The sequence below is a fragment of the Nanorana parkeri genome, unplaced genomic scaffold (genome assembly GCF_000935625.1).
Source record: "Nanorana parkeri isolate BGI_ZX_2015 unplaced genomic scaffold, ASM93562v1 scaffold1392, whole genome shotgun sequence".
Classification (NCBI taxonomy): domain Eukaryota; kingdom Metazoa; phylum Chordata; class Amphibia; order Anura; family Dicroglossidae; genus Nanorana; species Nanorana parkeri.
In genome coordinates this window covers 277,530-291,577 of record NW_017307660.1, presented here as the reverse complement: position 1 = coordinate 291,577, position 14,048 = coordinate 277,530, and the positions used below count along the sequence as shown (strand labels likewise).

Sequence of the window (14,048 nt, the reverse complement as noted above, 5' to 3'; positions counted from 1 at the left end):
GATGAAGCAGATCTCTGCTTCATCAGCTTCTTCAGGGGGGTCCTAGGTGACATTAGGGTGCTTGGAGACCCCTGATGTCTCCATAAAGAGGACCTGTCACCTCTTTTGCTATCACATAAGGGGGTTTCTCAGCCCCCTCTGTGATAGCAATAAAGTTGTGGGGGAAAAAAAATAGTGAAAAAATGTAAAGTTTCCCCCCAAATTTTTTTAGTTACACAAAGAATTAAAATTTTTTTTTTTTAAAGTCCCCACCCCTACATACACGCATGTAAACATGCGTCAGGTGTGCATACCTGCGAAAACGACGCTTGCGCCCATTACGCCGCACATGTTACATATCGCCGCGAACGTCGGAATGAAAGCAATAGTTCTAGGGCCATCAATCACTGATAACACTAAACTGATGAGCTGTAAAAGCTTTTAAAGTGTCGCCTATGGCCAATTTTGGGTATGCTAGTTTTTTGCGAGTGCGCGCAATTTTTAAGCTTGACATGTTTGGTGTCTATTTACCCGACGTGACCCCGTCTTTTATATTTTTACCAAAAAAGTGGGTAATATTAGTTGTTTTATAACATAATGTAAAAAAAAAATTTCAGTAATTTCTCCTGAATATAGTAAAAAATAAAACCTGCAGTGGTGATTAAATACCACCAAAAGAAAGCTCTATCCCCAAAAATGGTATAAAATTAATTTCAGTACAGCGTTGCATGACAGAATAAATGTCAGTCAAAGTACTGCAGCGCTGAACACTGAAAAATGGCCTGGCCAGGAAGTCTCCAAACCTGACTTCAGTGATTGTTATCATTGAGAATGAACTCTACAGTGTCTTCAGCTACAGAGCTTAGCGAGGGCTTGTTTTTAAAGCTTTTATTGCTTTAATTGTATATGTAAATACTTCAAACCTTTCAAGACCGAAGGTAATTGATGGTCCAGGCCAAATTTGGCAGTGTCCACATGTCGGTAAACTTATTAAGCCTCTGAGTAATATGTTCACATAAAGTTTATTTGTGCACATAAATTTTACGGCTATTTTAAAGTGGCAGATGCTCAAATCATCTCTGAATTGGTGTTGACACTGTCCTTCCTTCTGGAGGGTGGCTACTTTTCTTCCCCATGTTACCTGTGTGTGTTGTAAAGTAGCCACCACTCTGAGCTTGCTCCCATGATAAGACTATAATCTCACATTTACAGGGCTTGAAAAATCCACTCGTCTGTGACGAGAGGACGGTGGAGCCCGACGAGCAGCTTCCCGGCCGGCCGTTGTAATTACACGGCCGGCCGGGAGCTTTACAGTCAAGCGATCGAGCGTCTCGAGAGACGCTCCATCGCTTGTATCAGCAGCTGTCACTGCCGGTCCCGAGATCCGCTGTGCCCGATGCAGCCGGGACCGGCACTGCTCTGTGACAGGAGATCAAAGGGAGTTCAGTACACGAACTCCCTTTGATCTCCTCTCAGTCCCCGATGCAGGAAGTGATGTATATTACATCACTTCCTGCATTCAGTGCCACTCTCCAGCTAGAGAAGCTGATGAAGCCGATCTCTGCTTCATCAGCTTCTCTGGGGGTCCCTAGGTGACGTTAGGGGTCTCGGAGACCCCTGATGTCTCCATAAAGAGGACCTGTCATGTAAATTGGCTATCCCATACGGGGGTTCTTAGCCCACCATGTAATAGCAATAAAGTTGTGTGTGAAAAAAAAAAGTAATACAAAAATGAGATTCATTAAAAAAATAAAGCATAACATTTATTTTTTAAAAACATTTTTTAAGTCCCCGCCCCCGACATACACACGCATATATGCGCCCTACACCCAAAGAAGTACAGGAGCTTCTTTGGGGCGTATTTCCGCGCATATCTATTAGGATACAGCCGGATAGCTCTCGTAAACGCGCGTTTGACGCGCGCTTTGGGGGCTGCAAATTGTGGTTAAAACATGCACCCCAAAACATACACGCATATTTTGAACGCCTAGGTGGGAACCTAGCCTAAAGTCGTCGCCTATGGGCGTTTTTTTTCGATTTTGCGGGCGCACGCAATTTTAAGGCTTGACATGTTTGGTGTCTATTTACCCGACGTGACCCCGTCTTTTATGTTTTACTAAAAATACGGGTAAGAATAAATGTTTTATAACATAACGTAGGGAAACTTTGTTTTTTTCTACATTTTATGGTACTTTTTTTAAAATTATATACCGTATATACTTTATCTGTCCCTAAACTTTTTTAACATAAATTGCAAGGCTATAGTCCGGTCATGCTGACTGGTGACATTTTTGACTGACGAAACACTATCAAATTTTTCAAGCCCTGGACATTTAGTTTACTAATTTGCATTGAGATTGTGGTCCATACACACACATACATATATGTATGTGTATACATACATACAGTGGGGCAAAAAAGTATTTAGCCAGCCAGAAATAAATTCGTTCCAAATCAGCCAATGTGATTTGTCTGGATTTGTTTTCTGATTTTGTCTCTCATAGTTGGTCTACCTATGATGCCAATTACAGGCCTCCCTCATCTTTTTAAGTGGGAGAACTGGCACAATTGGTGGCTGACTAAATACTTTTTTGCCCCACTGTACATACATACACTAAGCGGCCAGATTATTATGACCACCCCATCAGTACTTTGTTGGGCCACGAGATGACTCCACGAGATGTTGAAAGGTGACACGAGGAATCTAACAATGCACTGTTGCCCTTCTGTTGTCTTGTACCAGTCTTGCCACTCTCCGTTCTGCCCTAACATTGACTAGTCGCTGACTGCCACAATTCGCACATTCAGACCCAGATTTTCGGCTGACAGTCCAGTCTTTAAACACTTTAACAGCTGCTCTTGAACATTCAATGAATTCTGCTGTTTTTGCTGATACTCGCTCCATGGCTTGAGCGCCAACAATCATCCCACGTTCAAAGGCTATTAAATCACGTTGTTTATCCATATCTTCAGAAAATGATCACTTCTACTGTTCGTGTCAGTCAGTCAAACATGTCAAGCCTTAAAGCTGCGTGCGCACGCTAAATCTCAAAAAAAGCCCATAGGCGACAATTAAAACACTTTTACTGCTCATCAGTTTTATATTATCGCTCATTAATGGCTCTAAAATTATTGCTCTCACTCCCATGTTTGCGCCGATATTTAACATGTGTGGCACAATAGGCGCAATCGTCGTTTTCGCACATAGCCGCACCCGACTCATATCTGCGTATGTATTTGGGGGACTTACAAATTTTTTTTTCTTTTTAAATTTTTGTTAATGCTTTTTGTATGATTCTTTTTATTTTTTTTTACACACAGCTTTATTGCTATTGCATGGGGGAGGGCTAAGAATCCCCCTATGTAATAGCCAATTTGCATGACATGTCCTCTTTATGGAGACATCAGGGGTCTCAAAGACCCCTAATGTCACCTAGGGACCCCCAGAGAAGCTGATGAAGCACAGATCGGCTTCATCAGCTTCTGTAGCTGGAAAGTGACAGTGAATGCAGGAAGTGATGTAATATACATCACTTCCTGCATTTGGGGACTGAGAGGAGATCAAAGGGAGTTCGTGTACTGAACTCCCTTTGAATCTCCTGTCACAGAGCCGTCCCGGCCGGCCGTGTAATTACAACCTCCTCGGGCTCCACTGTCCTCTCGTCGCGGACGAGTGGATTTTTCAAGCCCTGTATATAATTATATCTATCTTATATATATATCTATAGATCTATATATACACACATGCATGTATCGGTGCTGATACCGAGTATTTGGCCGAGTACTCATACTCGCCCAAATGATCCGGAACTTCCGGTCAAAGGAAGATGCCGAAGGGGAACATGGAGCCAGCTTCCCGTGCAATCAGAAAGCCTGGTGGTGAATAATGACCCGGCTCCCTGATTGTGCGGGAAACCGGCTTCCCAGCCAATCAAGCCGGCCAAACATGGAGTCTGCTTCCCTTTTAACTATTCTAGGTACTATATCAAAGCATTAAACCTTCTCACACCATGGGTTAATCTTCATCCCATGAGATCTCAGCAAAATGTTCATAATGGATGAAAAGGGATATTTTTACTGCAGTTACCATAATCTAACAGGAAATCGATCTAAATCCAACCGGGAGAATAAAACTTAGTAGAAAATGGTTACAGCAGGTTTGCAGGGCTGGGAACACAAGCAAACATTTTTTATACCAAACTTCCCAACAAACCATTACAATTTCACCAGCTCCAAATTAAACTGTAAGCAGTCAGCAAAAGATTAACCCTTTCGCTGCCAAGGATGTACGGCATACGGAGCTACAAAAGTGCTTCTGGCTGGCCAGCTCAGTATGCAAAATTATTAAAAAATAGAAAATGTAAAAAAAAACAAAAAAAACTTACAAAAAAATGTTTAAAAAAAAGCACAACCCCTCCCTCCCCCCACATAACATACACATATTGAGGTGTACGCCATGCGCTGCACTGCGTTGTTAGAACGCATCGCAGTGCATGATTTTTTTAATGTATTTTTTTCTTTAAAAAAAAATTAAATTAACTGTGGCAGCGCACGGCAAAGCTTTGTGACGCATTGCCATGCGTTGTGATCTTTGTGTTGCAATAAATATACGCCTGTATCATTTTATCACAACACAAACACCAACACAGCGTGAAAACAATTTTTTAACATAAGTCGCTTATTTACAGTTTCGAGGAATCTGACAATGCACTGTTGCCCTTCTGTTGTCTTGTACCAGTCTTGCCACTCTCCGTTCTGCCCTAACATTGACTAGTCGCTGACTGCCACAATTCGCACATTCAGACCCAGATTTTCGGCTGACAGTCCAGTCTTTAAACACTTTAACAGCTGCTCTTGAACATTCAATGAATTCTGCTGTTTTTGCTGATACTCGCTCCATGGCTTGAGCGCCAACAATCATCCCACGTTCAAAGGCTATTAAATCACGTTGTTTATCCATATCTTCAGAAAATGATCACTTCTACTGTTCGTGTCAGTCAGTCAAACATGTCAAGCCTTAAAGCTGCGTGCGCACGCTAAATCTCAAAAAAAGCCCATAGGCGACAATTAAAACACTTTTACTGCTCATCAGTTTTATATTATCGCTCATTAATGGCTCTAAAATTATTGCTCTCACTCCCATGTTTGCGCCGATATTTAACATGTGTGGCACAATAGGCGCAATCGTCGTTTTCGCACATAGCCGCACCCGACTCATATCTGCGTATGTATTTGGGGGACTTACAAATTTTTTTTTCTTTTTAAATTTTTGTTAATGCTTTTTGTATGATTCTTTTTATTTTTTTTTACACACAGCTTTATTGCTATTGCATGGGGGAGGGCTAAGAATCCCCCTATGTAATAGCCAATTTGCATGACATGTCCTCTTTATGGAGACATCAGGGGTCTCAAAGACCCCTAATGTCACCTAGGGACCCCCAGAGAAGCTGATGAAGCACAGATCGGCTTCATCAGCTTCTGTAGCTGGAAAGTGACAGTGAATGCAGGAAGTGATGTAATATACATCACTTCCTGCATTTGGGGACTGAGAGGAGATCAAAGGGAGTTCGTGTACTGAACTCCCTTTTAATCTCCTGTCACAGAGCCGTCCCGGCCGGCCGTGTAATTACAACCTCCTCGGGCTCCACTGTCCTCTCGTCGCGGACGAGTGGATTTTTCAAGCCCTGTATATAATTATATCTATCTTATATATATATCTATAGATCTATATATACACACATGCATGTATCGGTGCTGATACCGAGTATTTGGCCGAGTACTCATACTCGCCCAAATGATCCGGAACTTCCGGTCAAAGGAAGATGCCGAAGGGGAACATGGAGCCAGCTTCCCGTGCAATCAGAAAGCCTGGTGGTGAATAATGACCCGGCTCCCTGATTGTGCGGGAAACCGGCTTCCCAGCCAATCAAGCCGGCCAAACATGGAGTCTGCTTCCCTTTTAACTATTCTAGGTACTATATCAAAGCATTAAACCTTCTCACACCATGGGTTAATCTTCATCCCATGAGATCTCAGCAAAATGTTCATAATGGATGAAAAGGGATATTTTTACTGCAGTTACCATAATCTAACAGGAAATCGATCTAAATCCAACCGGGAGAATAAAACTTAGTAGAAAATGGTTACAGCAGGTTTGCAGGGCTGGGAACACAAGCAAACATTTTTTATACCAAACTTCCCAACAAACCATTACAATTTCACCAGCTCCAAATTAAACTGTAAGCAGTCAGCAAAAGATTAACCCTTTCGCTGCCAAGGATGTACGGCATACGGAGCTACAAAAGTGCTTCTGGCTGGCCAGCTCAGTATGCAAAATTATTAAAAAATAGAAAATGTAAAAAAAAACAAAAAAAACTTACAAAAAAATGTGCCTGCTCCTCCTCCTTACTTGTTCTCCCCGCGTCCCTGTGCCGATCGTGGATGTGGGAGGGCGGTGAGCGTGAGGCGGGGAACAGGTGTGGCGTGGGTCCTGGCGGGTCTGAGGTGGGGAGGAGGTACGGCGCACAGCGCGTGTGGAGCCGTGAACAGGGCCAACTAACCAGAAGCCGATTAATCGATGATTGAAAAAGTTGACAACTTTTTCAATAATTGATTATGTCGATTAGTTGTTGCAGCCCTATTTTTATCGGTTTAATATTAATTTGAGAAACATTTGCGCAATTATCGCATGGCCTACAAATTTAGTATCACCATCTTTTTATTCTACCGGGCCTGCGCTTTCAGAAAATATATGGTTTGGGGGGTCTTTTACAAACGCTAGCAACCCAGCAGTTGAAAATCAAATCAATAGGAAAAAATTGCAAAAAAATGCAAAAATGGCTTGGCCAGCTGATTTGAAAAATGTTCCGGAGGGCTTGGCAGCGAAAGGGTTAATCCTTCCCCCGCAGGTACGGTTAGATCTTGGCTATTAAGCAGAGCAACAGGCACCGATGCTATGTGGCAGATAGTTTGAAACTGCTCACACCTTAGTTCCTCCCACCGACCCCTATCTCACTGCTGTGTCTTGTAGTAACAAAGGGTTTAGCAAGAAAAACCAAAGCACTTCAAATTGTCAACAATGGCGCCCAGAGGTCTGCAAGAGATTCAAGATTTAAAGCAGCGGTCTCAAAGTACCAGCATGCGGGCCACTTGTGGCCCGTGAGCCGGTACTATGTGGCCCGCAGCCAAGTGACAAGTCAGGTACGCGGTCACGGAAGAAAGAACGGACTAGTGACTATGTGCAGGGGTAGGTTTTTTATGTGGGGGGGAGGGGGGATGTATTGGGCTACATTCACACATGTATCTTTAGGTGCAATTGGGAATTCCTGCATTAGGAACTTGTTTTTTCCTGCAGCTGAAATGCCTAATCTGGTGTTTACAAGTGGCCGCAGTCACCAATTCAGGATAATGATCAGGTGATAGCAGCTGCATGTAAACACCTGCACACTGCATGCAAAGATATGCGATATTACATTTGCTAACCATAAATTCTGCTCAAGCTGATTGCCCTCTGATCTGCACTTTGAATACCCCCCCCCCCCCCCCCTTTTCTCCAACTTTCCCTTCTCACCTCAACAGGCTGATAGACTATTTCAGCAGGTCCCATCCCAACTATAGACACTGCAGACTGTTGCTTCAGGAATCCGACTCTGCCTCCCCTGCTGCCCTCTCCTAAGGTGGCCTCCACTGGACACACTCACCCAGACCCAGTGGACGGAAAGGAGGTGGAGTGGGAATCCTATCCCCACAAAGCACTTTTTAAGTTCTGCCTTCACCTCCCTCTCTATCCCGGTCCTCTTTTGAAACACACCATATTCGCCTATGCTCTCCAATTTCATTAAGGATTGCTGTTATTTACTGACCCCTGGACTGGTATGTCACTTTCTTGATGACTTCTCTGCCTGGCTACCCTACTTTCTCTCCTCAGAAATACCCACTATCATTCTTGGTGACTTTAACATTCCACTCAATTCCTTAACATAACCTCTTCTTTTGACCTAACACAATGGACACACACACACTCCTACTCACTCTGATGGTAACATACTAGATCTAGTTTTCTCTCACCTATGCAGTCCTTGCAACCTCTCCAACACCCCTTTTCCACTCTCTGACCACAAACTTGTCAGTTTCACACTCACCCTGTCCCCAACCCTGAATCCCCTACAGGGCACACTGTCACCTGGAGAAACCTTCGCCACCTCAATCCTTCTCTTCCCCCCTCTGCTACTGACTACCTCTATGACAAAATCTCACCCCTTTCCTGGCTTCTTCTGACAACAGCTCGCTCTCATCCTTCATTGACACCTTGGCTCCCCGCAGACTTCGACCACGTCAACTACAACCGTGGCAAACTAAAGAAACCAGACATCTAAAAAGACATAGCCGTGCTCTTGAACGACTGGTGGAAAACCTAGACTTCTGCAAGACTTCACCCTGTATAAAGCTGCCCTCCTAAAATATAACTCCTCTTTCCGTGCTGCCAAACAGACTTATTTTGTAACCCTCATTAACACACTCTCATCCAGACCACGTCAACTTTTTCTACTTTTAACTCTCTACTGCGTCCTCCACCACCGCCCACTATCTCAATCACTGCCCAAGGCATTGCCATTCATTTCAAAAACAAAATAGATACAATTTGGGATCAGATCACCACTGTCCAATCAGCTTCCCCAATTAACCTTCCTGGTGGTAATCCCGAGTGTGGCTCGGGGTTAATTTTCTGTACCAAAAGCAGTAACCCCAAGCCACACTCTGGTGTCTTCTGGGTTCCTTCCCTGCGAGCGCCGGCATTGTAGGGGGGCGGAACCGGCGAGAAATTCAGAAGTAAAAAATAGAAAAAAGAAAAACAAATAATCATACCGCCATGGAGGTTAATGTACCAGACCCACCATCACACTTGTTACTTCCCTCTTTTGACCCTGTCACCACAGAGGAAGTTACAAAGCTTTTCTGACACCCACCTCACCACTTGCCCCCTGTACACAGATCCCTCACCACTACTTCGGTCACCCGCTTACTCTATCCTAAACTCTCTTACTCAAATTTTCAATCTTTCCCTCCCTTCTAAAACATGCGCTAGTCACCCCAATACCCAAAAAACCCTCACTGGACCCTACCAACCTCAACAATCTCAGACCAATCTCCTTACTCCCATTCATCTCCAAACTCCTAGAACGCCTTATCTACAGCCGCCACCTCGCTGATAACCTTCTCGACCTCATATAAAGTGTATATAAATCTAAAATTTCCACTAAAATTTGGGTCTCCAAGTACCGGTCCGCGGCCAACTCCGGCCCGCGAGCCAGTACTATGTGTGCCTGACTTGCGGGAGCAGCTCCACGGTCTGCTGATATCTCAATCCGTTTTCTACATGTCTCATCTGAATCTTTTATATTTCCTTTTCTTAAGCTCCAACTCAATGTTTCTCTATTTCAATCTATATCTCTCTGTTTCTCTATCTCTCTAACTCTATATCATGACAGGAGCTGCTTGGCAGGTTTTCCAGCGTGCTCGGAAGACGAAAGTTGTGCGACCTTACGGTAGAAGCGGTCGCATGCTGTCCATACACCTGCCGATTATTGAACGATCGCGGGATCCTATGTAACATGTGCGGCACAATAGGTGCAATCGTCGTTTTCGCACGTATGTGCATCCGACGCATATCTGCATGTGTATGTGGGGAGACTTAAAAAATGTTTTCTTTTCTAATTTTTTTTATGCTTTATTTTTTTTAATGATTCTTTAATTTTTGTATTACTTTATTTTTTTTTGCACACAACTTTATTGCTATTACATGGTGGGCTAAGGAGCCCCCTATGGGATAGCCAATTTACATGACAGGTCCTCTTTATGGAAACATCAGGGGTCTCCAAGACCCCTAATGTCACCTAGGGACCCCCAGAGAAGCTGATGAAGCAGAGATCTGCTTCATCAGCATCTCTAGCTAGAGAGTGACACTGAATGCAGGAAGTGATGTAATATACATCACTTCCTGCGTTCGGGGACTGAGAGGAGATCAAAGGGAGTTCGTATACTGAACTCCCTTTGATCTCCTGTCACAGAGCCGTGCCGGTCACGGCCACATCGGATCTCGGGACCGGCAACGGCAGTGACAGCTGCTAATACAAGCGATCGGGCGTCTCTAGAGACGCTCGATCGCTTGACTGTGTTAAGCTCCCAGCTGGCCGTGTAATTACAGCCGGCTGGGAAGCTGCTCGTCGGGCTCCACCGTCCTCTCGTCACAGACGAGTGGATTTTTCAAGCCCTGTATATTATTATTATATAGTGTGTGTTCTGCTGCCTGGCTACCACAATATGGCACACAGCGGAATATTGGCAGCACTCAACGCGCGCGCACAATGCCCTACGTGTGCGTTTATTAGCATGAAGATAGCGGGGGTTACTATAAATATTTTATTTTTATATATTTTTTACTTTATTTCTTTACTTACAAGCCCCCATGTGATAGGAGGTGACAGGTTGTCTTTATGGGCCCTGCCCTCCAGCACATATCTTCTTTGCAATTTCTGACAGTTGAGACAGGTGGTGCTGTGATTATAGCGCTTCGCACCCGGTGATCACGCAGAGCTCCGCTCCCCGCTCTCAATCCACAACTGTGGTCCCTGGTCCCCCAGAAGAACAAGGACCCCGAAAAACCACGACAGGGGGAGGGCGTACAAGATCGCTGCTCTGTTTGCTACAAGTAATCTGATCAGATCACTTTTATAAAATGTGCAGCGGTTCCCCACTGTACATTTAGCTCTGCTTGCCCGAAGTTGGGCTAAATGTACACAAAAAAAATTCCGCCTGCAGCTGCATGTCTCGGGCAATACGAATTCCCATCTTCTTTTAACAACACTCTGTAAACGTCTGGGAACTGAGGAGACCAGTTGCTGGAGTTTTGGGAGAGAAATGTCCCATTCTTGCCTGATATAGGATTCTAACTGCTCAACAGTCCTGAGTCGTCTTTGTCATATTTTTAGTTTCAAGATGCGCCAAATATTTTCAATTGGAGAAAGGTCTGAACTGCAAGCAGGCCAGGTAAGCACCTGGACTCTTGCTGTGGTCATAGATGCAGTATGGGGTTTAGCATTGTCCTGCTAAAATATGCAAGGACATATTAGACATTGACCTAGACAAAAAGACACTGGATATATCTTTCAGCATTGATCGTGCCTTTACAGATGTGCAAGCTGCCCATTCCATATGCACTAATCGGGTGCGGTATTCCTATCGCCCAACGCCGGGACATATGCTGTGCTCGCCCTTCTGTATTGGAGGGCGGCTCTGTAAAGAGAGCCTGTCTCCTTCAAACCCTATCACATAGGAGCTTGTTAGCCCTTGTGTGATAGAAATAAGGTTAGGTGAGAAAAAATGTAATGATGAATAATGAAATTAAAAAAAACTGCCCCTTCCATCTGCATGCGAATAAACACATAGAGCGTTGTGTTTCTGTGCATGCTGGGTGCTGCCCCCATTCCACCGTGTGCCATATTGTGGTAGTCAGGCAGCAGCGCTCTCTAACACGCATGTGCATTAAAGGGTACATTCACTTTGCCAAGTAATTTGGGAAAGTGGAATTACCCGCTTAAATGTGGCCCCCCTCTCCCCCCGCTCTACTTGCCTTTCAGTCAACGGTCCTTCTCGTCTGCCGGTACGAGTGTACTATCTATACCCAGGGGTGTGGAAATTATTGAAAAAACTACTTGTCCAAGGACTAAAGCGGGGGCTCGATCTACTTGTCCCTCATGACAAACTACTTGTCCTGATACAACATTTTTTTTTTAACCAAAACTGTTTTTAGCAGTGCTAAGAAGAGCTTCTCATTGGTCAGGGCCGTCGGGTGACCGTGTTAACCAACGGGTGCTCGCAATTTGGGACCGAAATTCAGAATACATGGAACAGGTACAGATAGTACACTCGTGGACGGGAAGGACCATTCGCCGAAAGGTAAGTATAGTGGGAGGGAGATTTGTGTGGGTAATTCAATTTTCCCAAATTACTTGGGAAAGTGAATTTACCCTCTAGGGTTGGTGCAGACTTGGGCAATCCCGGGACGCGCGATCGTGTGCGGTTGCATTAATCTGCGTGGCAATCGCTAAAGAAAGGTACATGTACCTTTTTTTCACGACACGCAGTGTTTTCAACCGCAATCGTGTGGGACCGCCCCGGCGGTATTACGGTGGGAAACTGTGCGATCTGCCTGGCGTGACTGGAGTGCCATTAGAAAATAATGGTACTGCCAGCGCGATCGTCGGTGGTGTGCGATTCCGTGACCACCCAACCATCCGCTCAGTTTCGTGAACGATGACCGGACAGTCATGGATTGCACACCACCGCCGATCACTCTGGGAGTGCCATTATTTTCTAATGACACCCCAGTCGTGCTAGGCAGATTGTGTGGATTCCTGCCGCAATACCGCCCTACCTGTGCGGTTACACACGATGGTGGTTGAAAAAAGTGCATTTATTCGCACTTAGATGGTGGGGGCAGCGGGGCTGGTTTTAATTTTTTTCAATTTTTATTTACTTTGGAAACATGTAAACTTTGTTGCCCATCTTTACTTCTGAGACACTTTGACTCTCTCTAATATGCTCTTTTTATACCCAGTCATATTACTGACCTTGTTGCCAATTAACCTAATTAATTGCAAAATGTTCTTCAAACTTTTCCTTGTTAGTACCACTTTGCCAACTTGTTATTACCCTGTCCCAGCTTTTTTGAAACCTGTTGCTGCCATCATTTATAATTTTTTTTTAAATGGTAAATGTTCTCAGTTCAAACGTTGCATATCTTTTCTATTGGGAATAAAACATGGGTTTATGAGATTTGCAAATCATTGCATTCTGTTATGTAGATTTTACAGTGCAGGGGTGTGGAAATTAAAAAAAAACAAAAAAAACAAACTACTTTTGCTTTCGAATCGAGCTGACACTGAATACTAATACCGGTGTTTCCGCTGGCATGGAGCAGGCTTCCCTGGTAATCAGGAATGACCTGATTGACCAGAAAACTGGCTCGATGCTGATTGGCCAGGAAGCCGGCTTTCCTGCCATCAGCAAGGAGCCGGCTTCCTGGCCAATCAGAAAACCAGGAGGCGTGTCATTACTTGCCGCACGGCTTCCTAATTTCACAGGAAGCTGCCTCCATGTTCCCCTACGGCACTGCCAGTCAGAGGAAATTTTCATCTGGCCGTAAGTTCCAATATCGGGGAAGGTATCGGAGCATTTCGGTGGGTATGAGTACTCGCCCAAATACTCGTTATCGGCACTGATGCTAGTATCGCTGCACCCCGAATCAAAGCATATTTGACTGCTAAGTAGCGCTTCTCACTGGTCAGCGCAGTCATCTGACCACGTTGACCAATGAGTGCTTGCAATTTGCGAGCGAAATTCTAAATGCATAGGGGAGGACTGCGCTGGACAGCAGTACGGGGCACAGATAGTACACCCATACTGGCGGAGGGGAGGGATTGTTTGCCGAAAGGCAAGTATAGCCAGGGGGGTGGTGGTTTGGGAGAGACGGGGCCAGATTTAATCCGGTAATTCTTATTTTTCCATATTACCTGGGAAAATGAACTTACCCTTTAATGCACATTGTGTGTGTGTGTGTAAGAGAGAATTCTGGTTACCACCATGGAATGGCGCCTGCAATCTCACAGCACATGCAGAATGTCCTACACGGGCGTTTATTTGCATGCAGATGGAGGGGACAGCAGGGTTTTTTTTAAACTTTTTTTAAATTTTCTTAAAATTTTAATTTATTTACTTTTTCCACTTAATGTTGTTATTCCTATCACATAGGGGATTAATATCCATTATGTCATAGTTTGGAGGTGACAGGTTCTTTTTACCTGCCCTCCAATGCAGAACAGCTGTTCTGTGTAGTTCCTGACAGCCGAGACAGGTGGCGCTGTGATTTCAGCGCCACGGTTTCAGAGAGAGCGCGCATGTTCTTCGTCTGCTCTACAGGCTCTATGGCTGTGCCGTAGTTTTCGGGGTCCCCCAGGAAAGCGGGGGACCCCGAAAACTACGGCGGGGGGGGGGACCACAACAAACGCCGG

General features: G+C 44.7%; 1 protein-coding gene across 3 annotated transcripts in view; it reads left to right on the top strand.

Annotated features, from left to right (window-relative positions):
• The window catches only part of IRF2BP2 (interferon regulatory factor 2 binding protein 2), a 37,471-nt gene that overhangs the window by 5,891 nt on the left and 17,532 nt on the right, over positions 1–14,048 (top strand). The window contains exon 2 of one of the 3 annotated variants that reach the window (XM_018569771.1): positions 12,466–12,486. The exons of the other annotated variants lie outside the window; for them this stretch is intronic. Coding sequence (XP_018425273.1) covers positions 12,466–12,486 — 21 coding nt within the window. The remainder of the gene's footprint in view (positions 1–12,465; positions 12,487–14,048) is intronic. 3 annotated transcript variants of the gene reach the window in all.